The sequence below is a fragment of the Eutrigla gurnardus genome (assembly GCF_963514095.1).
Source record: "Eutrigla gurnardus genome assembly, chromosome: 12".
In the NCBI taxonomy this organism is placed as follows: domain Eukaryota; kingdom Metazoa; phylum Chordata; class Actinopteri; order Perciformes; family Triglidae; genus Eutrigla; species Eutrigla gurnardus.
In genome coordinates, this window is record NC_139926.1 from 27,456,430 (window position 1) to 27,482,891 (window position 26,462).

The 26,462-nt window shown below is 49.5% G+C and overlaps 1 protein-coding gene across 4 annotated transcripts; it reads left to right on the top strand.

Annotated features, from left to right (window-relative positions):
* The first annotated feature begins 446 nt into the window (after positions 1–446).
* mphosph8 (M-phase phosphoprotein 8) lies at positions 447–25,233 on the top strand. 4 transcript variants are annotated; one of them, XM_084022227.1, is made up of 14 exons: positions 465–710; positions 4,412–4,576; positions 5,107–6,159; positions 6,689–6,785; positions 7,077–7,331; positions 7,543–7,665; positions 10,094–10,182; positions 22,158–22,298; positions 22,436–22,522; positions 22,954–23,108; positions 23,260–23,411; positions 23,798–23,922; positions 24,012–24,095; positions 24,381–25,233. In XM_084022227.1, the coding sequence occupies exons 1-14, from the start codon at positions 609–611 to the stop codon at positions 24,420–24,422; spliced, it is 2,670 nt and encodes an 889-aa protein (XP_083878353.1). In that variant the 5' UTR covers positions 465–608; the 3' UTR covers positions 24,423–25,233. The 4 variants fall into 4 exon arrangements, 3 of the variants coding, with proteins under 3 accessions (XP_083878352.1, XP_083878351.1, XP_083878353.1); XM_084022226.1 differs by lacking the exons at positions 22,158–22,298; positions 22,436–22,522; positions 22,954–23,108; ... (2 more) ...; positions 24,012–24,095; positions 24,381–25,233 and adding exons at positions 13,131–15,414; positions 16,458–20,926 and having other exon boundaries at positions 447–710; positions 5,110–6,159; XM_084022225.1 differs by lacking the exons at positions 22,158–22,298; positions 22,436–22,522; positions 22,954–23,108; ... (2 more) ...; positions 24,012–24,095; positions 24,381–25,233 and adding exons at positions 13,131–15,414; positions 16,458–20,863 and having other exon boundaries at positions 448–710.
* Positions 25,234–26,462: the final 1,229 nt, after the last annotated feature.

Sequence of the window (26,462 nt, forward strand, 5' to 3'; positions counted from 1 at the left end):
TGAGGAGCCAAAGACACATTTGTTTAATGCTTTCTTGCATTTAAAAAAAAACACAAGCAAAACAAAATAAAATAGCAATCCTTCAGAAGAAAAATAAATTTACATTTAAAAAAAACAACATAAAAGGGGGATTCACACAAAGTAAACATTGTAAAAATAAATACTTTCCAATCACCTATGCAAGACCATTAAAATACAGAAGACCATGAAATAAAGGACATTTCAAAACGGGATAAACGAGATAGATATCGTTATCGTATAACCCAAATAAAGGAGGCTCACTGTTTCTCCATTTGCTACAGTGAATATGATTTTTACCCATGAGATGCTTATGTTCATAATATCATATAAAATAACGTTTGTGGTGTGTGAACGCCGTTTAGTGCGATGAAATGGGAAGCTGGAGGGACGGAGCGGGCCTGAACGCAGCGCAGGGAGCGGGCGGTAGCCGCGCAGCGCCGATAACCCTCCGACCGCAGAGCGGAGTGCGGTAACTCCGGCCGGGGACGCTAGCCGAGCACGCAGAGCAACGAGGCCCTTCCACCGCCGCTGCACCGCAAATAGACATATTCTATTTTATTGTAAAAACACACACGACCCCGCAAGCCATGGCGGCGGAGGCGGAGAAGGTGGAGCCCGCGGACAGCGAGCAGGACGAGGAGGAGGACGTGTACGAGGTGGAGCGGATCATCGACATGCGAGTGGAGGAGGTAAAGCTAGCTAGCTGGCTAGCTAGCCACCAGGCTAGCTGAGCTAACATGGCTGCTGGCGTTGCGTTCATGCACCTCTCACGACGCAGAGCCCCCCCCCCTGCCCCCGGCTCGGTGCCGTCACACCCCGTCACACCCCGTTACACCCCGCTACACCGACGCCCGTTAAACCGAAGTCCGGGTGCATGTCGGTGCTGCGAGCTGCTCTCCTCCGCGGATAGCATCGGGTTAGCTTCTCCCGGGATGTCTGCTCCCCTGCTGGGGGGGGGGGGGGTCGTAGTCCACCGCGGGTCCTGTAGTCCGGTTAGCGGGGCTCGGTTAGCCCGGACCCAAGACCCGGTGCTGATCTGTGCACTAGACTGGGTTTTGGGTGGTGGTGTGGTTCACGCCGTCAGTTAGCCGCGATGCTAACTAGCATCGTGGCTGCTTGTTTTGAAACAACACACCGACTAAACAACAGAAACGCCTCCCGGACGGGATCCACCAGGATCCCCCGATCCTCTGGATCTCACACTGAGACCGGTTCTGGCTGTGTGTATTTTGTAGCACAGGAATGTACATTTAAAACCTGCAGCCGTGAACGTTACACGAGTATTTAAAGTTATCCTGTAAAACATCTGTAATAAGGAAACAGCTGCAGACATCCAGCTGTTCATCCTCCAACCCGACAACGCACTTAGATCAATAATAGTAACTTTTATTGAGTTTTGACAGATGTGTGAAATAAATACAATAATTCACGGAACCACACACACACGCACACACACACGCACACACACACACACACAGTCACACACACACTAACACACACAGTCAGTGGCGTGCACAGACATTTTGGGGGGCAGGTGCTCAGTGAAAAATAAGGGCACTTTATGCGGCATGTAGAACTGACGGCTGACTTATTATAGCAGTGTGAGATTTAAAAAATAAATAAACATTACAGGCACATGTTGAACGTTATATGCTATTGTTTTATTTCCCACAGAGCTGCTCCCCTGGGCTGCCTGCTGTAGCTCCCTTTCTTTTTCCCTTCTTATCCTCTCCTTTCTAGGCATTATGCTGCAATTGGTAAATAAAAAGAGACCAAACAGTCTTATTCATATGAATAAGACTGTTTGGTTATATTTCAACAAGGCACAGGGCTACTTTTTCTGCAGGCAATTGGGTATTGCCTGTTTGTCATTTAGCAAATACATTACTGCAAGTGTTAATTATGTAGGCCTAGCCTAATGTAAACCTACACAATAGCCTACTAAATATTCATCTTAAGTAAGTATACAGATAGATTCACATGCTGTAGGATACCAATGACAAACTCTACCAGTGGTCATCATCATGTCATATCTATTACTGATTTTGGGTAGCATCTAGCTTGTGAGCAGCCGATAATTTATACCCAGCTGTGTGGCGTTGAGACTGGCTACTTCACAACAGAGACAAATAAATTCAAGTTGCAGCTTGGCAACTGAGGCGCGTTCACACTGCTTTTATTTTGAAAATTGACCGGATTGTCTCGTGTTTCTTTGTGTGAAAAAAACGAACTTTCAAAAGGGCACTTGCTTGGTCCAGAGGGCAAGGGCAGGTGCTTTAGCACCACCTAGTGTCTACCTGTGCACGCCACTGCACACAGTCACACACACACACACACTAACACACACAGTCACACACACACACTAACACACACAGTCACACACGCACACACACACACACACACACACACGCACACACACACACACGCACCCTCCCCATATTCAGTGTTACATGGAGCTTCATCCTTGGAACAGTTCAGCAACATGCTAATAGTCCCGTGTTATTTAAATTAAATTAGTTAATAAACAGTCAAAAAGCAAAATTAAAGAGTTGGTCAGAAAATTGGTAGAGTTGCTGGCTGAGGTCAGAGGTCAGCAACATAAAGGAGATGCTGTTTCTTCAGGACTCTCATCAGTGTGACACATTTACACTTTTCTAACCCGCCGTGTTTGTTGGAGGAGGAGCCTCTGGTTTCTGGTTGGATCCATCAGGCGGAGTGATGAAGGGTTGTTGTGCTTCATCTTCATCAGGAGATGATGGAGGTGGATGTTCACAGATGGAGGTGTTAGTTTCCAGACTAGAAGGCCGTTTGATTTTACAAACTCTGACTCTCCATCATTTGTTGTGTTAACAGATTGATTCTCTCAGGCTTATTTCTGACATGGAAAGATTTAACATTATCGGTCCTTGATAAGTTTGTACGTTACCAGACTGACGGAGAGGAAACGTGGTATAATCCATCTGTGAAAGTAGTGTTGATCAGGATCACTGATCTAGGACCCCGAGAACCCATATTTGTCTGCAGTGGGAATAAAGAGTCGAAGGGTGACTGGACAGAACCGTTCAACGGGACCCGAACACAAGAACCGCTGCTTTATTATGAAGATGAACAAAGTTAAGAGGTCTCGGCAGGTCTCGGCCAGGTCTCAGCGAGGGGCCAGGTCTCGGCAGGTCTCGGTGAGGGGACAGATCTCGGCAGGTCTCGGTGAGGGGCCAGGTCTCGGTGAGGGGCCAGGTCTCGGCAGGTCTCGGTGAGGGGACAGATCTCGGCAGGTCTCGGTGAGGGGCCAGGTCTCGGCAGGTCTCGGTGAGGGGGCAGGTCTCGGTGAGGGGCCAGGTCTCGGCAGGTCTCGGTGAGGGACCAGGTCTCGGTGAGGGGCCAGGTCTCGGCAGGTCTCGGTGAGGGGCCAGGTCTCGGTGAGGGGCCAGGTCTCGGCGGTGAGGGGCCAGGTCTCGGCGGTGAGGGGCCAGGTCTCGGTGAGGGGCCAGGTCTCGGTGAGGGGCCAGGTCTCTGCAGGTCTCGGTGAGGGGCCAGGTCTCGGCAGGTCTCGGTGAGGGGCCAGGTCTCGGCAGGTCTCGGTGAGGGGGCAGGTCTCGGCAGGTCTCGGTGAGGGGACAGATCTCGGCAGGTCTCGGTGAGGGGCCAGGTCTCGGCAGGTCTCGGTGAGGGGCCAGGTCTCGGTGAGGGGCCAGGTCTCGGCAGGTCTCGGTGAGGGGCCAGGTCTCGGTGAGGGGCCAGGTCTCGGCAGGTCTCGGTGAGGGGCCAGGTCTCGGCAGGTCTCGGTGAGGGGCCAGGTCTCGGTGAGGGGCCAGGTCTCGGCGGTGAGGGGCCAGGTCTCGGCGGTGAGGGGCCAGGTCTCGGTGAGGGGCCAGGTCTCGGTGAGGGGCCAGGTCTCGGTGAGGGGCCAGGTCTCGGTGAGCGCTGCAGAGCTTCTGTGCTTCATCATGAAACGTTATCAATTATTGGATCAGTCTTGTTCTCCTTTTTGTATCGAGCATCTCAGAAAAGTTAAGTTGATGACATCACACTCCCCACCATGTGACTGTTGGACCATGGTGGTGCTGAAAACGTGTATCATGCAGTGGGATACATGTGGAGGTTCTCCTGGTTCTCCATGCTCCTTTAGATCCACGAGGGAAACGCACCTCCGTTCTCTTCATCCGTTCCCTTAAATAATGTCCCAACCATAAAAAAAATAAAATATAGATTTCAGACCAATTTGTGAGACGTCACACAAGGCCCCTTCACAATAAAAGCCCCGTTGTTTTTTCAGCATGGTTTGTCTCGCTTCATAAGCTGGAAGCAGCTTTGAGTGTCCTTCCACGTGATATGGTTATTAGTCAGCAGGCTTGGGATGCTCCTGCTTCACCTCCTCTCTCCTCTCCTCCAGGGCGAGGTGCTCTACAGGGTCCGCTGGAAGAACTACTGCTCCGACGACGACACCTGGGAGCCCGAGGCTCACCTGGAGGACTGCTGCGAGGTCCTGCTGGCGTTCAAGAAGTCCATGGCTGAGCTGAAGGCCAAGAAGGAGGCCGAAGCCAAGAAGAGCAGCGTGGTGAGTGACACCCGGGTACACAGACTTCTACCGCTGCTTAACTATATATATATATATAATATATGTGTGTATATATATATATATGTATATATAATAGGCTCGTTGGCACGATGACTTGTATTTATATTTGTTGTAAACCTCACAGTTGGATTATTAAAGGCTATTTTCTGTTTGATATTTCTTTTTAACCCTTTTAAATCACATCCGTGGTCGTGTTGTCGTCGTACTTGGCTCCGCCCCCTTGTCGCCAGAAAAACAGCCGAGCTGTGATTTAAACAGCGTTTCTACAGTAACGATCCGGCTGCTCTGAGATCAGTAGAATTAGATTCCAGCTGGTTTGTTTCTGACTCGTAGGATCTGAACGTTTACGAATAAATGAAATATGTATTTATTATATATTCTTGTTTCCTTTTTTAAAATCAGGCTCTATTTGTTACTTGTCTTTGATAACAAGACCGACATGATGATATTTCTGAATATCCTGATAAAACCCTTTGTTTTATTGTGTTATTCTGCTGTCTGCTGGGTAGAAGCTGCTGCCGACGAAGAGCGACGTGTTTGATGCCGACTCGGAGAGCGAAGGAGACAAAGAGCGTCCGGCCGAGGCGCCCGTCAAGAAGAAGAAGAAGAAGAAGATCCGGGAAGGAGACGAGGAGCCGCCGCCCAAGGAGAAGAAGAAGAAGAAGAAAGACAAACGGAAGGAGGACTTCAGGCCGCTGCCGGCTCCAGAGACGGATGAAGAAGAGGAGGAGGAGGAGGAGCAGCCAGCCCTGACTCCTCCCTCTCCTCCCAAGGAGAAGAAGGCGGAGACCAAGAAGCGCATGGTGGACTCTGAAGACGAGGAGGACGAGCCGGTTCCCTCCAAGAAGCACAAGAAGGAGAAGAGCAGAGAGGGCGTGAAGCAGAAGAAAGAGAAGGTGGAGGAGGGCAAGAAGAAGAAAGGGAAGAAGGAGAGGAAGGTGGAAACCTCCGAAGACGAGGCCGCCGCCCCCCTGGAGGACGTCCTGAGCGACAGCCCGTCAGAGTCCCACATGGAGGACGCGGCGTCCGCCGACGCAGCAGCCAAGTCCACCGAGAAGACCCGACTGGAGGACAAGTCCAAACAGAAGAAGGGCAAGTGGGAGGTGAATCTGCGGGGCATCAAGGACCTGATCGGAGACCGCAAGGGCAAGAAGCCCGACGCCGCCCAGAAGGAGAGCAGCCTCCAGAAACTCAAGAGCCTCACCTCCAAGGTGAAGGAGGACTCCGCCCCCCACTCCGACTCCAGCGACAGCTCCACGCTGCACCGGAAGGCCAAGAGCAAAGGCCAGGAGGCAGCGCCGCCCCCCAAGGTCCCGTCCTCCTCCACCTCCTCCTCGTCCTCCTCCTCCTCCGTCACCGCAGCCGGTGGCGCCAAGCTCAAGGAGGAGGAGGTGGTGGTGGCCAAAGAGGAGGTGTTGGGCCCGAAGGACTCCTCGGGCTCCACCAACCTGTTTGAGAAGTTCCTGTTGAACTGCGAGGCCAAGGACCGCGCCCCCCGCAGGCAGCCGGCCCACCCGCCGCCCGCCTCCGCCGCCGACAAGAGCAGCAGCAAACCCACCAAGGTACTCCTACCCCCACCCGACACCCACCCAACCATCCAACACCCACCCAACACCCAACCATCCAACACCCACCCACCCGACACCCACCCAACCATCCAACACCCACCCAACACCCAACCATCCAACACCCACCCACCCAACCACCCAACACCCACCCAACACCCACCCAACCACCCGACACCCACCCAACACCCACCCAACCATCCAACACCCACCCACCCAACCACCCAACACCCACCCAACCACCCAACACCCACCCAACACCCACCCAACAACCAACCATCCGACACCCACCCAACCATCCAACACCCACCCAACCATCCAACACCCACCCACCCACCCAACACCCACCCAACCACCCGACACCCACCCAACACCCACCCACCCAACCATCCAACACCCACCCAACACCCAACAACCAACCATCCAACACCCACCCAACCATCCGACACCCACCCAACACCCACCCAACCATCCGACACCCGCCTGAAACTACAAGCTTTCAACGTTGCTGTGTGTTTGTTTTTAGCCAATAGGAAAGCTGGAGAAGACCCCCAAGACCACCAAAGAGTCTCCGGCTCAGAGAGCAGAACCCGAGAGGACGGAGAAGAGCAAGCAGTCCGACGGTAACCATCACACACAGGACACGTCGTCATGGCAACCCTCATGACCTTCTGTTGACACTCATGAACCAGAACTAAAGACTAAAGTACAAACGTCTCACTGTTATTAGCAACCAATCAAAATCATAAATCTAAGTATTTTATTACAGTAAATAAGAGGCGTTCATAACGACAGAAATACTTCCTCTTGTTGTCGCCCTGAATATTTACATCTGTGAGCTTTGATTGACGGCTGTGATGGAGGGTTAAAGGGCGTTTCCCTAGCAACATGAGGACTGGTCTGCCCCCCTTTAGCCTCCAGACCGGGCCAGAGTTACGGCTTCAGCCTGGACAGCGACGAGAGGGAGGCGGAGGAGGCCAAGCCCAGACCTGGAGACGAGTCCCGGGACAGGAAGGAGCGGCCGGAGGAGGCCCAGCGGCCCGGCTGGGAGAGGAGGACCCCGACGGAGGACCGGAGGAAGAGGAGGGAGGACAGTGAACCCAGACTGTTCATGGCGTGTGACGACAGCCAGGACATCCAGGACCCACCAGGGGGCGCCGACAAGTCTGGTATGTTTCTGTTATAGTTATAAGTTATAGTTCAGCAGCCTCTAACTGACATGATGACATCACTCAACGAGACCTTCAGGGTCCAGGAGATAAACCTTCCACAGGTTTACTAATGTTTATGAATCTGGCACGACGTGATGATGATGATGAAGATGATGTTTTCCTAAACAGAGAATCAACCAATCAATGATCCTCTCTCTCTGCCGTACAGACAAGGCCCAGGCCACTCTGAGTCTCGGGATGGACCTGAACCTGGACTGGATGACCCTGGACGACTTCCAGAAACACCTGAACGGGGAGGATGAGATCCTGTCTGGTCCTCCGTTGTCCCCCAGTGAGTCTCTGTCCACCTTCCTCACCTGGGCCTTGTTTTATCAGGAGGGACTGTGACCCTCCTCCTCCTCTACCCCTCCTCCTCCACCCCTCCTCCTCGAACCCTCCTCCTCCTCCTTCTCTACCCCTCCTCCTCTACCCCTCCTCCTCCTCGAACCCTACTCCTCCTCCTTCTCTACCCCTCCTCCTCTACCCCTCCTCCTCGAACCCTCCTCCTTCTCTACCCCTCCTCCTCTACCCCTCCTCCTCCTCCTTCTCTACCCCTCCTCCTCTACCCCTCCTCCTCCTCGAACCCTCCTCCTTCTCTACCCCTCCTCCTTCTCTACCCCTCCTCCTCCTCGAACCCTCCTCCTCCTCTACCCCCCCTCCTCCTCTACCCCTCCTCTAACCCTCCTCCTCCTTCTCTACCCCTCCTCCTCTACCCCTCCTCCTCCTCGAACCCTCCTCCTTCTCTACCCCTCGAACCCTCCTCCTTCTCTACCCCTCCTCCTTCTCTACCCCTCCTCCTCCTCGAACCCTCCTCCTCCTCTACCCCCCCTCCTCCTCTACCCCTCCTCTAACCCTCCTCCTCCTTCTCTACCCCTCCTCCTCTACCCCTCCTCCTCCTCGAACCCTCCTCCTCCTCCTTCTCTACCCCTCCTCCTCCTCGAACCCTCCTCCTCCTCTACCCCCCCTCCTCCTCCTCTACCCCTCCTCCTCCTCTACCCCTCCTCTAACCCTCCTCCTCCTCTACCCCCCCTCCTCCTCCTCCTCCTCTACCCCTCCTCCTCCTCTAACCCTCCTCCTCCTCCTCCTCTAACCCTCCTCCTCTAACCCTCCTCCTCCTCCTCTACCCCTCCTCCCCCTCCTCTAACCCTCCTCCTCCTCTAACCTTCCTCCTTCTCCTCTAACCCTCCTCCTCCTCTAACCTTCCTCCTTCTCCTCTAACCCTCCTCCTCCTCTAACCCTCCTCCTCTAACCCTCCTCCTCCTCTAACCCTCCTCCTTCTCTACCCCTCCTCCTCTACCCCTCCTCCTCCTCGAACCCTCCTCCTCCTCCTCTAACCCTCCTCCTCCTCCTCTACCCCTCCTCCCCCTCCTCTAACCCTCCTCCTCCTCTAACCCTCCTCCTCTAACCTTCCTCCTCCCCCTCCTCTAACCCTCCTCCTCCTCCTCTAACCCTCCTCCTCCTCTAACCCTCCTCCTTCTCTACCCCTCCTCCTCGAACCCTCCTCCTCCTCGAACCCTCCTCCTCCTCGAACCCTCCTCCTCCTCCTCTAACCCTCCTCCTCTACCCCTCCTCCCCCTCCTCTAACCCTCCTCCTCCTCTAACCTTCCTCCTCCTCCTCTAACCCTCCTCCTCTAACCTTCCTCCTCCTCCTCTAACCCTCCTCCTCCTCTAACCTTCCTCCCCCTCCTCTAACCCTCCTCCTCCTCTAACCTTCCTCCTTCTCCTCTAACCCTCCTCCTCCTCTAACCTTCCTCCTTCTCCTCTAACCCTCCTCCTCCTCTAACCCTCCTCCTCTAACCCTCCTCCTCCTCTAACCTTCCTCCTTCTCCTCTAACCTTCCTCCTTCTCCTCTAACCCTCCTCCTCTAACCCTCCTCCTCTAACCCTCCTCCTTCTCCTCTAACCCTCCTCCTCCTCTAACCTTCCTCCTTCTCCTCTAACCCTCCTCCTCCTCTAACCCTCCTCCTTCTCTACCCCTCCTCCTCTACCCCTCCTCCTCCTCGAACCCTCCTCCTCCTCTACCCCTCCTCCTCCTCTAACCCTCCTCCTCCTCCTCTAACCCTCCTCTACCCCTCCTCCCCCTCCTCTAACCCTCCTCCTCCTCTAACCTTCCTCCTCCTCCTCTAACCCTCCTCCTCTAACCTTCCTCCTCCCCCTCCTCTAACCCTCCTCCTCCTCTAACCTTCCTCCTCCTCCTCTAACCCTCCTCCTCTAACCTTCCTCCTCCTCCTCTAACCCTCCTCCTCCTCTAATCCTCCTCCTCCTCTAACCTTCCTCCTCCTCCTCTAACCCTCCTCCTCTAACCTTCCTCCTCCTCCTCTAACCCTCCTCCTCCTCTAATCCTCCTCCTCCTCTAACCTTCCTCCTCCTCCTCTAACCCTCCTCCTCTAACCTTCCTCCTCCTCCTCTAACCCTCCTCCTCCTCTAATCCTCCTCCTCCTCTAACCTTCCTCCTCCTCCTCTAACCTTCCTCCTCCTCCTCTAACCCTCCTCCTCCTCTAATCCTCCTCCTCCTCTAACCTTCCTCCTCCTCCTCTAACCCTCCTCCTCTAACCTTCCTCCTCCTCCTCTAACCCTCCTCCTCCTCTAATCCTCCTCCTCCTCTAACCTTCCTCCTCCTCCTCTAACCCTCCTCCTCCTCTAACCCTCCTCCTCCTCCTCTAATCCTCCTCCTCCTCTAACCTTCCTCCTCCTCCTCTAACCCTCCTCCTCCTCCTGCAGGTGAGCTGCGTGATGCTGTGAAGAGTGGGGACTACATGGCAGTAAAACTGGCTCTGAACTCCAAAGAGGACTACAACCTGGACCAGGAGGTGGGTGTGTCGTCTCCTCATGCTGTCATGCTTCTAGAAACTACTTTGAATGTGTATTTATACCTCCGGGACAAAAGCACATGTGTACTAGTCGTCTGTTTACTTGCACCTTGGTTGCCCCGGTGAGAAGAGTGTTTGTGATGACTGTTATAACACAGTGTCACATATAAACGTGTTATAACAGCTCCGTTACAGTCATGACCCGACACTGCTGTAATAAACCCGGCATGCAGCTCTAGTCAGGTCCTCCAGTCTGGTCAGGACCATGTGTGTTCAAGGTTTCCTCTTCCATCATTAAGATCTCAATCACATGATTGTCTGTGAGACAAAGAGACAAATACACAGTGAACATGTTAAAAACACGGGATGCACAATATGATGTCACCGTTATCCCCCAGAATAACCATTATCATCAAACATTAGCTTACAACTCTGTTAAAATGCATATATATTTATATATATATATATATATATTTATATATATATATATAAATAAATAAGGGAAAAACGTGTTGATATTTAACACATAGTATCACAGAAAACTTCACATAAACTTCATCATAAAAGCAACATTGCGAGTCCTTTGCTAAACGATGATGCATTGTCACGATTATCCCGATAATTATCACCACCATCAACTCATAGTGAGCGTTTTTTTTATCCCAATCCGGGATGAATCTTACCCGTCCCGGACTACCGGTGTGTACTTGTACATCCACGGTGCAGAGACGACTCCCGTTCTTCACTGAGGATCTTAATAATTAAGCCGTACATCGCTTCTAGCTGGAAAAACACCCGTTATTCCAAAACGTCCCCAGAGATCCACAGACGTCACTGTTTCATGTCTGCTGACGATCCGATGGTTTTCACGACTCATGGTGCTCCGTCTGCTTCGAAGCCAGGTAAGAGTGACCTCAACGTTTTGCCTTCACCAAAACACAACGTGTGTGTGTGTGTGTGTGTGTGTGTGTTAAAGGGAGGGTTTGTGTGGTGGTACGAGGTTTCCTACAGTAGATGGAGAAACAGAGCAAAGCAACACATACAAACATGTCGAGTACTCTCTCTGCTTTAGCTGCCAGCCCTCAGACGGGGAACTAAAGTTTCCATGGAACTCTTCAAAGCCACCAGACTCCTTTGACAAAAACAGTGATTTTATTGCTGCCTCCATCAGTTTGTTGGTGTTACTGTGTGACTTTGGTGAACCAGAGGCCTGAACTACTCAGTTCAACATACCAGGTATCTTCCAGTTATCCAGCTTAAGTAACCCTAACAAAGGCAATTAGAGGTCAGAGGTCACACAATGCTGGTTGTCAACTTGGTAAGTCAACCAGGGTTTCCCTGTCGAGCAATGAGCACATGCACATGAAAGATCTCTTATCAGGAACATAACCTGCTCCGGAGCAGGTTAGCTCTGCAGCGTAAGTTACCATGGCGATCTGCCCCGGTAAGAAGTGAACCAGCGTCGTAGGACGGAAAACCCAGGGTTAACGCTTAAGTTACCTCACTAAGCCTTTAAGAACATCTTTAAGAACACTACATGCGATATGAAAATATAAGTTGTCAAAAAGAAATCAAAAGTGTGAGTTTAAAAAAAAAAAAAAAAAAAAACGGCAGCTCTGAGAGGTAAAAATACTGTATTTTTCAGTGAGCCTGGTGGCTTTAAAGAGAGCTTCTTCTCCGTGAGGTAAAGTGATGAAAGTATTATAAATATCGTGGACACCATTTCTTTTTTGTGTAAAATGCGTCTTTGCTCTGTGCGGTTTCTCCAGACTCCATCTATTGTAACCTCATACAACCATCCCTTTAAGGCATGTTGTAATAGTGCAAATATATCTGATGTAGTCATTTAGTTTGATTAGTTTTTTATTTTATGAAGCAGGAAACATCTGTGTGGAGTTTTAAAGTTTTCCCTTTAATGTCTAGAGAGATGAAGCTCAGGCTGCTTGTTTTCAACCTGAACTCGGTTGTTTTAATGAGGCCAGAATATTTACAAAGCTAGAGTAAAAATGCTCTAAAACTGTTAGCAGCTAATGTGTAATTGTACATTGGTGACCTAATATTGTGAATTGATTCTATTCATGTTAATGTGTGCACATTAGAGACTCTGGTGTCGTCTTTGCTTGCAGTGACCAGGCCGGTGGAAGAAGACATGAACACATGAAGTAATGGCAGAAGATGAACCCGTTGAAGCAGGTACACACTGTAAATGCTCTCAGCACTGTACCATCACCATGATCATAGCACAAGTAATGTCATGTAGTTGAAGAGCATAGACCTCTAAATAACACTACTCAATGTTTTATGAGCCTGGCCGAGCACCATTAACGTGTTCCATGTATTGCATCTGTACCTCGTCACCGGTTTCATAGACTGGAAAAGCACTGCGAAGCCAAAACGTATTGTATAAGACGTCCGAAGTAGCAACTATTTGTTCTGATTGCACGCTAGTTTATATTCTGTTCTCTCCATGTAGCATTCCATCCAACACCCCATGACTACATATCCTTGGTTAGACATTTACGATGTCAAAACGCTGCTTGATCCAATAAAGCCATTGACTGTTCTCGAATGGGTCACATGTGGTTCTTGTACTTAGACTCGAGAGGTGTCAGGGGTTTTGTTTTTGGTACCGACGCTGGGCTTAAACGTGATGTGTGGCCATCACCTTGACTTCTGTTTGAATGAGCCTGGGTCTTGGTGGGGCAATGCCAAGGTGCTGAAGCGTTAAACAGCAATAGAAAAAAATGTGCAAAGAAATTTGAGACGGTGGTACCAAAGAGGTCACATGACTTATCACCAGAAAAACCCAAACTTCAAACCTAAACGTAGCTTTGTTTAAATCCCCTAACATTTATTTTCTAATGGGTCTGTGTTTCAAGTTCACTCAGTCAAATTATTCTCAGGGTCTGATTTGGCAATGAGTCTTACATATGCTTGTTCTCTTACAGGCTTGCACTATTGGTGAGACGAGGTCATTTGAAGGAGACAGGAGCTTGATTGAAGAGAGAAGTTCGAGTGATGCTCTTAGGTCGACCTCTAACCTTGAAAGTGCCAGAAAAGACGAGGGTACCCCGAGACTAAAAGAGAATATCCCACAAGATTTGGATGGTCCAAAAGATGAAAACATGCTGAGCTGTCGAGCCAGTATAAACACTGAGCACGTGGCAGCAAGGGGAAATAAACTGATCCAAAAAGGTGGAAAGCATGCCAGAAACGCTGCTTGCGATTCAGCTACCATGCAGGAATCTCAAGAAAGGGACGACCAGGAGCAAGCGCAGGAAGACCAGATGTCAGACAACACTAATGGAGGTTCATCGAGTGAAATGGTCTATGACAAAATAGAGCAAACTGGTTTAGCTTACGAGCAACGGTCCCCCCAGGAAGCAGATGACTGGAGTGATGAGGCAGGTCAGTCTGATGGTGCAGATCAAGGTCTGTCTGAGTCGGACATAAAGGAGAATCCTACCAGACAAACCCGGTGCCGAAGAAAGACCGTGGAGAGGATGCAACCAACACGGTCCAGTTCACGGGCCTGTAAGAAAGTGATTGAACCTAAAGAGGACAACGAGAAAAGAGAGTTGTGTAAAAAGCACTTCTGTTTATATTGCAAAATGGCTTTTACCCAACTCGCAAAGCACTTGGAAAGAAAACATGCCGAGGAAACTGACGTTGCCCATGCTATCCACTTTCCCAAAGGGTCCAAGGTCAGACAGTCTTTGCTTGACCAAATTCGCAACAAAGGAGATTATGAACATAATTGTCAAGTTCTCAAAAGTGGCGAGGGGGAAATCGTGACAAAGAAGCAGGTTAAAAATCCCAGCATATCGGTTCGTGACTTTCTGCCTTGCCAGCACTGCTTTGCTTTTTATCGCAAAACTGAATTGTGGAGGCATGAGCGATCATGTAAGGCCAGAAAGGGAGATCAGAAGTCCTCTGAAAGAACAAAACGAGTCCACAGTGCTGCCTCCCGGCTACTTCCGATGTCAGAGTTCCTGACTGGAGGCTGCGAGGAAATCATCCACATCATGCACCAAGATGACGTCTCACGGCATATCAGAAACGACCCGCTGATTTGTAAATATGGCAACGCGTTGTCTGCCAAGTATGACCACGACAAGTCTCAGTTTGCTTATATTGCACAAAAGATGAGGGAACTGGGCAGATTTGTGGTCGCTGTAAAGGAGCTCGACAAGAGCGTGAAGTACTTGCATGAAATATGTCTACCATCCAAATTTGAGTTAGCTGTTGAAGGGGCCAAAAAGGTTAGTGGTTTTGACCCCAGCTCCAGTAAATTTAAAACCGTTTCCCTTCTCTCAAAGATCGGCTACTCTTTGAAACGAGCTGCGGAAATAGCTTTCGGGGAAAGTCGCATGACGGAGGACAGCGAAACTGAAAGCGAAGTGAAAAAGTTCATACATCTTCTTGATACAAAATGGAGCGCATGTTTTTCTCGCAAAGCTCTTGCATTGTCTCTGAGGCAAGAAGTCAAGAAAGTGGAAGTAGACAAATCAACAGTGACAGAAGATTTGATAAAACTCCACAGGTTCATCACAGGAGAAGAAGAGGAAGCCAGGAAAGAGCTGAAAGAGAGTCCTAATTTGTCAACGTGGAAAAAGCTCAGCGAGGCCACTCTGGCAGACGTGTGTCTGTTTAACAGAGGACGGGTCGGAAATATCGGTAGGATGCTCTGGAAAACGTACACTAACAAGAAGAGTCGGGGAACATTTGTACCCTCTGCAGATCAAATAAGGAAAAGCACGAAATTGGAGCTGGACCTCGGCAGCAGTTTCACCAGCTTAGAGCTTGAGGGTCAGTACGGGAGGAACATGCTAGTTCTGCTAACGGAAAGGATGGTTTCTTCAATCGACCTACTCATTACAAATCGGGAACAAGCGGGTGTGTCCAAGACAAACCCATACTTGTTTGCAAGGACTGAAGGTCCATCCTTCATCAGAGGATTGGATTGTTTCCGAAGGTCTGCGATGGAATGCGGGGTTAAGAACCCAGAAGCACTTCTGTCCTCATCACTCAGAGAGCAAATTGCCAGCTGCTGGCAGCTAATGAGCCTCAGTGAAGGCGAAATTGACAAAGTGGCCAAGCTGCTGGGGAGGAGCAGCGAGGATTGTTACAGGCTCTTAAAGGAAGCATCACAGCTGGAGGAAACAAGCAAACTACTCCTGAAGATGGATCGAATACTGCCATCGGCGAGTCCACCCAGCACTGCAGGAGATGGTGAGTACCTTCTTCTGCAGGAATGTGTTTTTCGATTGCAACATGCTCTCAAAGTATAGTTAACATTTGACAAGTGTTGTGTTTAAATTCCGTTAGTACGCTTCTTTAGTTAGTACGTTACAGGGTATCGTTGCCTTAAATCGAGCTTAGATGTTTAGCACTTACCGGAAACACTTGACCACTTCTTCTTTTTAAAGGCTAATTGCAACTGGATGGAGCATTATCTTTGACATTTGACCACGGTTGCTTCCCACCAAAAATGTCTGCCAATTTTTCCTCACATGACAATTGCATTAAAATTAGCATGGTTTTCATTTTACCTGCTTGCTTCTGCCCCGTTTCAAACATTTGACTATTGGAGGTGAGAACCAATCATTATGAGAGGGGTTGGGTACCAATACTACCCTTACTACCTTACTACCCTAGTACCCTTAAGGTGATACCCTACACTCTCTTTTACTTCTCTACTATGATAGCAATCCATACAACTTTTTCAAGTCACGATTATACCGATAATTCTATATTGTCCCATCAATAGTGTTGAGTACCAATAACCAGCCTTAGGTATTAGTACACCATCCGGGTACTCATGGTGAACTGAATTCTGCCATACATAACTGTATGAACGCAGAATGTGAAGAAGAATGTGAATTGAGACACAGCATAACTTCACTGACTTGCTTTTTCTGGAACTTTCAAGTGTATAACAGTCTTCATCAACTGATTGAGCTTTCTCAGTTGTCATGGATCGGTAGATGTTCAAACTTCCCATTCAGGACTTGACAGTTTATTTTTGACGGTTTTGAAACAGTAGTTCATGTCTCCACTCAAGGTCTACTGGCTGTTTGTTCTGGAGTGTCTACTTTTTCTTCTTCTGGGGCTTTTGACCATATCAAATCGTCTTGGAAACGGCAGCTGATGAAACAAAATCTTGCTTTTTGCAAGATCAGGAATGAACTGTAAAGCTAGTTTTGTCATTATAAATTGAGAGACTGCTGCTTTCTTTTCATAACCATGATTCTCTGCACTGTGTTTCACATCAGGAACTTCCCAGAAGGCTGCGTTGAAGAGGCGGCCGTGGACTGAGAGGGAACAAACTGCAGTGAAGCGCTACTTGAGTCAGTTTATCACAGAAATGAAGGTTCCAGGCAAGAAGGAGTGCAACGCTTGCATAGCTGCTGAACCAGATCTCAGTGGACGATCTTGGACGGACGTCAAAAACTACGTCCACAACACACTACAAACAATGCGGAGGAGAAGCAACCAGCATAAGTTTGAAGGGAACGTAAGCGAGAGCCCAAAGAGTCCGAAAGCTGGTGTCCAAATTCCAGAGAAAGATTTGGAGGAGAGCATCATCTGTAGCTTGACGACGGTGCATCCAGATCACCTGAGAGAAAGTTCAAACTGTTGCATGACAATGGCTCCGACCAACTTCCCCGGAGACATGACTACAACTTATGCAACCTTGTGTTCGACGAGTGAAAACATGATCCATACTAGTCAGCCGCTGATTTCCACTTTCACACCGTTGAATGCTACCGATACTCAGGTGGTTCCCACGTTTACACCACACAACACGACGAATGCACTGATGCCTCCTCCGTACGCATCGGAGAACAGCATTATTATGCCGATGTCATCGTATACCCAGAATCCCACGAGTATGCCGCCGTCTTCTGTGTATACATCACAGGACTCAATGGGAACACCGTTGATTCCTAGTTTCACCACCCTGACTTCTCCGAGCACCTCCATGGTTCCCATGTTCACGCCATTGAATACGAGCACGCCGATGCTGCCTGCGTTCTCACCGCTACTCGACCGGGGCAGGCCTATCATCTCTTCCTTCACGCCTCTGAACCATTCAAGCGCATCAGTTTACCCCACGGACCCGGCACCCACTCTCCCAACAACCGCACAGGTCGTCCCGACGATCCACAGACCCAGCGTTCCTGACAGAACGCCGCTTGTACAGGAAGGTCTGTCCAGCGGCGGAAAAAAAGGGGCCGCTACGGCCGCCAAGCCTCAAAAGAGAAACAAGAGGTTGTGGAGTAAGGAGGAACAGGCCGCGGTGCGCCGCCAGCTCGGAGACTTCTGTAAACTGGTCAAAGTGCCGGGCAAAAAGGATTGCGATGCATGCTTAGCCGCCGAACCCGCCTTGAACAGCAGAACGTGGAGGGAAGTCAAGTATTTTGTACATAACTCAATTCAGTCGCTGAAGAGAAGAGGGCACGTGGTTGCCTCCAGAAGTGGAGTACCGGAACCAGAAACCCAAAATAATAATAATAATACTACGAACATGGAGTGGGACGGTCCCGTGTATCTGTCCTTGTAAATATTTGTACAGGACTTCCAAAGCGAATGGGGAGGTTTTAAGAGGTTTCCCAGGGCTTTAATCTCAGATCTGTGGGGTTTAAGAAGGCAGCAGATGTGAACTGTGACTGTGCTCAGGCTGAACTTTGATCTCGGAATGATTATAGACCGCCCTGCTATTCTTTTGAGAATGTACCTGAAGTATTCGGTCCAGCGGACCGAGCTGGTGTACTGTTGCATGAGTAAACACTATCTGGTGGATCTGAGGACGCTCGTCCTGTAGAACGAGGTGGATATTAATGTTTTAATAGATTGCATATAAACGTGTGCGACGCAGTCAAATATGTAACTGTCAATTTCAATGTTGGATCATTGCAGGTTATCTAGAAAATACTCTAATTAAGATGTGTGATTATTTAGTGAATGTGAACCTCACTTTGCCAGGGTTTGCAACCTGCCAACGGTCACCGGCTGTTGGCGCCGCTGTGGCGCCCAAACGCTCTTTCCCCATTTCAAAACACAATATTTGTGAAAATGGTGAATGCAATGAATACTCTGTGGTGTTTCCCACCATGGACTGGGGCCTCGGCGGCCTCGGTGACGCCACGTTTCCAGAGGGATTTCTACTCTTCTTTACTTCCACATGTATCTGCCTGTTTTCAGTAGCATTTTTATCAATTTTAATGATCAAAACAACAACTTAATAGAAAACGTACCAGCAGATCTGCTTCCCGTCCCTCCAACATGATAGATGTGCGTAGACTTGCTTTACGTGGTCCCATGTGGGCCGGCCCAGGTCCTGTAGTCCTGCTTGAGCCAGTAGCCTGTTTAGTAGATGGAGCCGGTCGCTAGGAGCTCCATGTGTATACCTCTCACTAAAATATGAAAACCTTTTTGTTCCTTTCTTTGAGAATCCTGTTGATAAATGTTTACTTTCCTCAGTTATGTTTTCGTTTGTTCTGTGTATTAACGAGCTGCAGAAAGGTTTGCTTGTATTTTTGTATCGATACAGCAACCGTGTAGAACCTTTTTAGTACTTTATCATATTTGATATACTCTAATTTGAGGTGATACACTACAATGGTCTCATTTGTATAAGCTTTTATGATCTGGGTGTTTTGTGATATTTAATATCCAGTTGCCAAGGTCAGGTTGCCCTATTTTGGTTGTGTGTTTGATTTTATGTCCCTTTTTATGTTGATCACATCTGATTATTAGAATTAAGAGAGATCATCAGTGACATAGTTAGACATGTTGATTATCAGACACTAAATAAAAACATCCATTAGATTCAACGTGAAGACGATATTAACGAAATGCACCAGGATCCACAACGTTGGATTTTTTTTTTTTTTTGGTCATATTGTACCTGCTTTTAATGGCCCACTGTCACATACACATACATGAAACAGTGCTTTTCCAAACGCACATATTCACTCAGCACGCCTTCTTAAACAAACATTTTAATGCAACATGTTCAAACGTAATTGGAAAAGGAAACGTCTCTGAGGGCCTGGTCCTCTCGGACCGTCTCTGAGGGCCTGGTCCCCTCGGACCGTCTCCGAGGGCCTGGTCCCCTCGGATCGTCTCCGATGACCTGGTCCCCTCGGATCGTCTCCGAGGACCTGGTCCCCTCAGATTGTCTCTGGCACAATGCAGTTTAGTTATTACAAGAAAATAAACATTTCATTGTTGTTTTTGTTTGTCACACACAAACCTTGTTAAAGGTTTAAAATGTAACACTGAATGCAGGTTTTAGTTCTGGATCCACCCGGTCCTCATATTTCAGCTTCACAGCATGTTGATCAACCCTGGTCAGATAATCCACATTAACCCCTCCACACCAACGGGTTGCAGGTGTTTTCCCGTGTTGGTGCCCCCTAGTGGAAGCTTACTCGCTACCTGTTTGCTGCTCAACGTTGCAGAGCAACACTTCCTTTTGTGTGTGTAAAGTAGAGGACTTACTGTGGTTGTCGAGTGTTGTAAGGAACTTATAACTTCAGCTTGTACAATAAAACGCTTCTTGGCTTAATGACGTCGTCGTTCTGAAAGTGGTCGATGTTAAATTGTCTTTTATCTCATTTCTGTCCCGTCTGTGATTCTAAAACCCGACTAAGTCTGTGATGTCCGACTGTACCTGAACACAAAGCTGCTTCCACCGTCCTGGTTTAGGGTTAACACGGCTTAACTGTCAGACTGGTCTGGGTAGTCAGAGTGTTACTTTAATCCACTGGACCAGAGCTAGCAAGCATTAAAGAAGTAATATTTGGTTCGGGAGCTGCAGGGACGAAGCTACGGACTGATCCATCTGACTCTGACTCTGAGTCTTTAAATGTGGTGAATCAGTTGAATCTGATCTGAAAAACGGCCTCTCCTGGTCTCCTTGCATGAAACGTTTGATCCATTATCAAAACAGTCAACTAAGCTCATCGGTATACGTCGGGATTCACTGATGCATCGGTCGCTACCGACCCGATAACATTGTTGAGTTGATAGCTGTATACCTTCCTTCCACTGTGTGGCGCTGCAGGAATCCGGCGTGCTCCTTAAATGCGCTTGATTAAATGGGTTGTACTTTGCAGACATCGAACTAGTTCATAGTTAAAGTGATGGTTCGGAGTGAAATGCACCCTAGGTAATTTCCACCAAGACCTCCAGCCAAACACCCCCTCAGAAGCATTCTTAGCGATGGTCAGCATTGGTCAAGATAGGGCTATCAGCCGAATGGCTTAGTACTAGCGCGACGGTACATCTTGATTATCTGGTAAATTTCCCCACTAATAATGCATGGAATGTTACCAAACTTCTGCAGTAGTAGAACAGGGTCTGTACTCACAAAACCAGGCATTTGAAAGTTTGTAAGTACACCAGGAGTTTATTTAAAAGAACACTTGCCTGATAGCTTCTATCCTTGGCTGCTAACGCTGCGCCGACGCCACTTCCGTGTTTACCCAGCTGTTGCCGTCACGCAAGTTTAATGCGAGAGAATGAAAAAGTTTCGCTGAATTTTTAAAAATGCTTGTATTTTCAGGTCAACACATTTTTCTAAATGCTTGTATTATCAGGTCAACATGTGTTGACAAGTGTTGAAACTCCTACAAGATGTACCATCGCGCTAGTACTAAGCCATTCGGCTGATAGCCCTATATGACCAATGCTGACCATCGCTAAGAATGCTTCTGAGGGGGTATTTGGCTGGATGTCATGGTGGAAATGACCTAGGGTGCATTTTACTCCGAACCTTGCTTAACTCAACAACAAAATCTGTATCATGGATCTGTCCATTTTTCCGATCCCCGATCCAGCTATTTCGTCAATATCAGGGTTGACATCCAATCTTAATATTGGATGGTAGTTTTAGGCTAGTGTTCGCCTTTTACTTCTGCCAGCTGCATTTAGAATCATAGAAGTGGATCATTTGTTGAGATTATCTCTCTGAACAAATCGTTTTTACAACCAGAAACATAGAATTTATTTTCTGCAGGAATCCAAAACCCTGTTGTCTTAATGTGAAAGGAACCAAAGCGACCTCACTTCCTGTCTTCCTGTCTGCTCTCCGTACAAAACAAACGGTGTGTGTGTGTGTGTGTGTGTGTGTGTGTGTGTGTGTGTGTGTGTGTGTGTGTGTGTGTGTGTGTGTGTGTGTGTGTGTGTGTGTGTGTGTGTGTGTGTGTGTGTGTGTGACCAGCAGCAGGTCTGAGACGGTGTGTGTGTGTGTGTGAGACCAGCAGCAGGTCTGAGACGGTGTGTGTGAGACCAGCAGCAGGTCTGAGACGGTGTGTGTGTAACCAGCAGCAGGTCTGAGACGGTGTGTGTGTAACCAGCAGCAGGTCTGAGACGGTGTGTGTGTGTGTGTGACCAGCAGCAGGTCTGAGACGGTGTGTGTGTGTGTGTGACCAGCAGCAGGTCTGAGACGGTGTGTGTGTGTGAGACCAGCAGCAGGTCTGAGACGGTGTGTGTGAGACCAGCAGCAGGTCTGAGACGGTGTGTGTGTAACCAGCAGCAGGTCTGAGACGGTGTGTGTGTAACCAGCAGCAGGTCTGAGACGGTGTGTGTGTGTGACCAGCAGCAGGTCTGAGACGGTGTGTGTGACCAGCAGCAGGTCTGAGACGGTGTGTGTGTGTAACCAGCAGCAGGTCTGAGACGGTGTGTGTGTGTGTGTGTGAGACCAGCAGCAGGTCTGAGACGGTGTGTGTATGTAACCAGCAGCAGGTCTGAGACGGTGTGTGTGTAACCAGCAGCAGGTCTGAGACGGTGTGTGTGTGTGTAACCAGCAGCAGGTCTGAGACGGTGTGTGTGTGTGTAACCAGCAGCAGGTCTGAGACGGTGTGTGTGTGTGTGTGTGTGTGTGTAACCAGCAGCAGGTCTGAGACGGTGTGTGTGTAACCAGCAGCAGGTCTGAGACGGTGTGTGTGTGTGTGTGTGTGCAGGATGTCAGTGGGATGTCTCTCAGCATGCTGGCGGCGGCGGGTGGGCAGGACGACATCCTGCGGCTGTTGATCAAGAAGGGCGTGAGGGTGAACGGGCGCCAGAAGAATGGCACCACGGCGCTGATGCACGCCGCCGAGAAGGTACCCTCCCTCGGCTGGTTGCACCTTACCACTGGTAGAACCAAACTGGTTCCATGTTACGACCGGTAGAACTAAACTGGTTCCATGTTGAACCCTCATCACCGTGTTCATGTCCTGGTTTTCGTCTCCATCCTCAGAACTTCTTGACGACGGTTGCCATCCTGCTGGAGGCGGGCTCCTACGTCAACGCTCAGACGCTGAGCGGCGAGACGCCGCTGATGAGGGTAAATGCTGCATTTCACACACAAACATGAGACGGTTCCACACGACCCAGTCCTCTGTCTGCAGCTCGTTTACAGCAATGTGGGACCGGCCCTCGTACTCGTCTGTGTGATCCAGAAGGTGGCGGTAATGTACCTAAAAGCGGGTTGGGGTCCGTTGACCTCTGACCTCCAGATGTCCATGGCGACACACAAGTCTTCATTTTGTCATGAATCACATGAAGTGGGTCTGACTGGAAAGCTGAGACCAAAGGAGTCCAGTTTAATTCATGTGTGATGTCATGTGGTAACCAGAACAATGAGCTGTAGTGACCTCTGGTGGCCTCTAGGATAATCACCGCCTCATGAAGCTTTACTTTCAGAGACCCTCTGACCCCCCAGAACGATGGAGCGTGTTGTGGCGTGTTGTTGAAGGTCTCCTTCCTCCTCTGCAGGCGTGCAAGCGAGGGAACGCCGACGTGGTGCGCCTCCTGCTGGAGTACGGCGCCGACTGCAACATCGTGTCCAAGAACAAAACGGCGGCCATGTACTTCGCCAAGCTCGGCAACAACCTGATGGTGTGTGACCTCATCAAGGACCACATCAGCATGTGAGTTTGTGAGTCGTATGTAGACCCTCTATGGACCCTCTGTAGACCGTCTGCAGACCCTCTATACCTCGACCCCCTGCCGTGCCGGACCTCCAGTGTGCGTTTGCTGACTCCCTGCTGTTTGACCTCTGACCTCGCCTCCATCCCTCAGGCTGTCCAGCGTGGCCGAGGACGCCATCCGGGCCTACTTCGAGTCCCGCCTGGTGCTGCTGGACCCGGTCTTCCCTCTGGCCTGCCACCGGCTCTGTGAGGGGCCCGACTTCTCCCTGGAGTTCGGCTTCAAGGCTCAGCCCCAGCCAGAAGGTACCGCTCTCCTCCTACTCACTCCTTCCTCACTCCTCACTCCCTCCTCACTAGTCAATCCTTCCTCCCCACTACTTCCTTCTCACTCCTCCCACCTTCCTCCCTGCTCCCTCCTCCTCCTTCCTTCCTCCTCCCTGCTCACTCCTTCCTTCTCCCTGCTCCCTCCTCCTCCTTCCTTCCTCCTCCCTGCTCACTCCTTCCTTCTCCCTGCTCCCTCGTCCCGCCTCCCTCCTCCTCCCTCCTCCTCATCCAGCCTTCCTCCTCCCGCCCTCCTGCTCCCTCCTTCCTCCTCCCTCCTTCCTCAGTCATCCTTCCTCCTTCCCCTACTCTGATGGAGTCGTGTGTTTAGTACCAGCCGCTAACTCTCCCTCCTCCTCCTGCTCCAGGCTCGGGCATCCTCCTCTTCATCTTCCACGCCAACTTCTTGAATGACATCACAGCGAGGCTCTGCGGTCCCTGCAGCGTTCACGCCGTTGTGCTCAACGACAAGTTCCAGCTGCCCATCTTCCTGGTTGGTTCTCAGTCACATGACCCGTTAGTCACATGACCTGGATTAGCTGGATGACATCACCAACATGTGTGTGTGTCCCCATGTTTCAGGACAGTCACTTCATCTACTCCTTCAGTCCGACTCCCGGCATCAACCGGCTCTTCATCCGGCTGGCAGAGGCACCGGCAGCCAAGGTGACACGCACAGACACGCACACACATGCATGCATGCACACACACGCACACACATGCATGCACACACACGCACGCACATTTACATTTAGGTCATTTAGCAGATGCTTTTGTCCGACTTACAATAAGTACATTTGTCAAAAGAAGGAAACAAAGAAACCACAACGCACGCACACGCACACAGACACGCACACAGACACACACACACACACGCATGCACACAGACGCACACACACGCAGACACACACACACACACACACTCACGGGTCTCTGGTCTTCTCTCTTCAGGTCAAACTCCTCATCTGTGCGTACCGAGTCCAGCTGCAGTGATGTCATCAGAGGACAGACACACACACACACACTGAGATGCTCTGCCAAGAGAGGAGGAGCCTGTTGGGTGGGAGTCGGCCTACAGACTGATGCAGCAGGTGGGCGTGGCCAGGCTCCTCCCCCCTCCAACAAAGGAAACCCTGCTGGGTCCTCGTGCCTTTTTTTCTCCAAGCTCCGCCTCCCATTGCCGTGGATACGATGAGTTGTTTGTAAAACTAGCTTGTATGTGTGTAGGCTGACGGGTGCTTTTTTCCATCACGTCTTTTTCTATTTTTAGCCTCTTTATTTATTTTATTTTTTCCTCCACGCGTGATTTTTATTTCAGTGTTTGACCTTTCGTGTCCTGATTGTTTGGACGTGATATTCAGACTTTGAGTGCGGCAGTAATGACATCACGGAGAGAGGTCCAAATGTTTTAACGATGAAGAATGCCTCCATGTTTATATTGTGTGGGCTGTAAATATTCACATACTTTATATAAATCAGATATCTAGAACCAGAAAGTTGGTTTCTGCCCTTTAAGTTATTTACTGTTTGTTTGTGTGCAGCCGCCAGCTTCTTTAGTCCTCCTCATCCTCCTCTCCCTCCTCCTCTTCCTCCTCTCATCTTTTCTTTTCTTTCCAACTCAAACGTTTTCGTCTAACACAAATTGATCGTTTTCCTTCTTCACAGAAATAAAAACGTTTCTTGTGTTTATGAAACAAACAGTTTTAACCTGTATATTTCTATAATGTGTTTATTTTGTCTTGTTATCAGATCAGATCTGTTTGCATGAACATGTAGATAAAGTTCTATTTGATAAACGTTTTCACATTCAGCTTCGTCCTTTAAGAGGAGTGATGTGTTTGAGGAAGAGTGATGTCTATGTGAGGAAGAGTGATCTCTGTGTGAGGAAGAGTGATCTCTGTGTGAGGAAGAGTGATCTCTGTGTGAGGAAGTGTGATCTCTGTGAGGAAGAGTGATGTCTGTGAGGAAGAGTGATGTCTGTGTGAGGAAGAGTGATCTGTGTGAGGAAGAGTGATCTCTGTGTGAGGAAGTGTGATGTCTGTGAGGAAGAGTGATGTCTGTGAGGAAGAGTGATGTCTGTGTGAGGAAGAGTGATCTGTGTGAGGAAGAGTGATCTCTGTGAGGAAGTGTGATGTCTGTGAGGAAGAGTGATGTCTGTGAGGAAGAGTGATCTCTGTGTGAGGAAGAGTGATGTCTATGTGAGGAAGAGTGATCTCTGTGAGGAAGAGTGATCTCTGTGTGAGGAAGAGTGATCTCTGTGTGAGGAAGAGTGATCTCTGTGTGAGGAAGTGTGATCTCTGTGAGGAAGAGTGATGTCTGTGAGGAAGAGTGATGTCTGTGTGAGGAAGAGTGATCTCTGTGTGAGGAAGTGTGATGTCTGTGAGGAAGAGTGATGTCTGTGAGGAAGAGTGATGTCTGTGTGAGGAAGAGTGATCTCTGTGAGGAAGTGTGATGTCTGTGAGGAAGAGTGATGTCTGTGTGAGGAAGAGTGATCTCTGTGAGGAAGAGTGATTTCTGTGAGGAAGAGTGATCTCTGTGTGAGGAAGAGTGATCTCTGTGAGGAAGAGTGATCTCTGTGTGAGGAAGTGTGATCTCTGTGAGGAAGAGTGATGTCTGTGTGAGGAAGAGTGATCTCTGTGAGGAAGAGTGATCTCTGTGTGAGGAAGTGTGATGTCTGTGAGGAAGAGTGATGTCTGTGAGGAAGAGTGATCTCTGTGAGGAAGAGTGATGTCTATGTGAGGAAGAGTGATCTCTGTGAGGAAGAGTGATGTCTGTGTGAGGAAGAGTGATCTCTGTGAGGAAGAGTGATGTCTGTGTGAGGAAGAGTGCTCTCTGTGAGGAAGAGTGATGTCTGTGAGGAAGAGTGATCTCTGTGTGAGGAAGAGTGATGTCTGTGAGGAAGAGTGATCTCTGTGAGGAAGAGTGATCTCTGTGTGAGGAAGTGTGATGTCTGTGAGGAAGAGTGATCTCTGTGTGGGGAAATGTGATGTCTGTGTGAGGAAGAGTGATGTCTGTGAGGAAGAGTGATGTCTG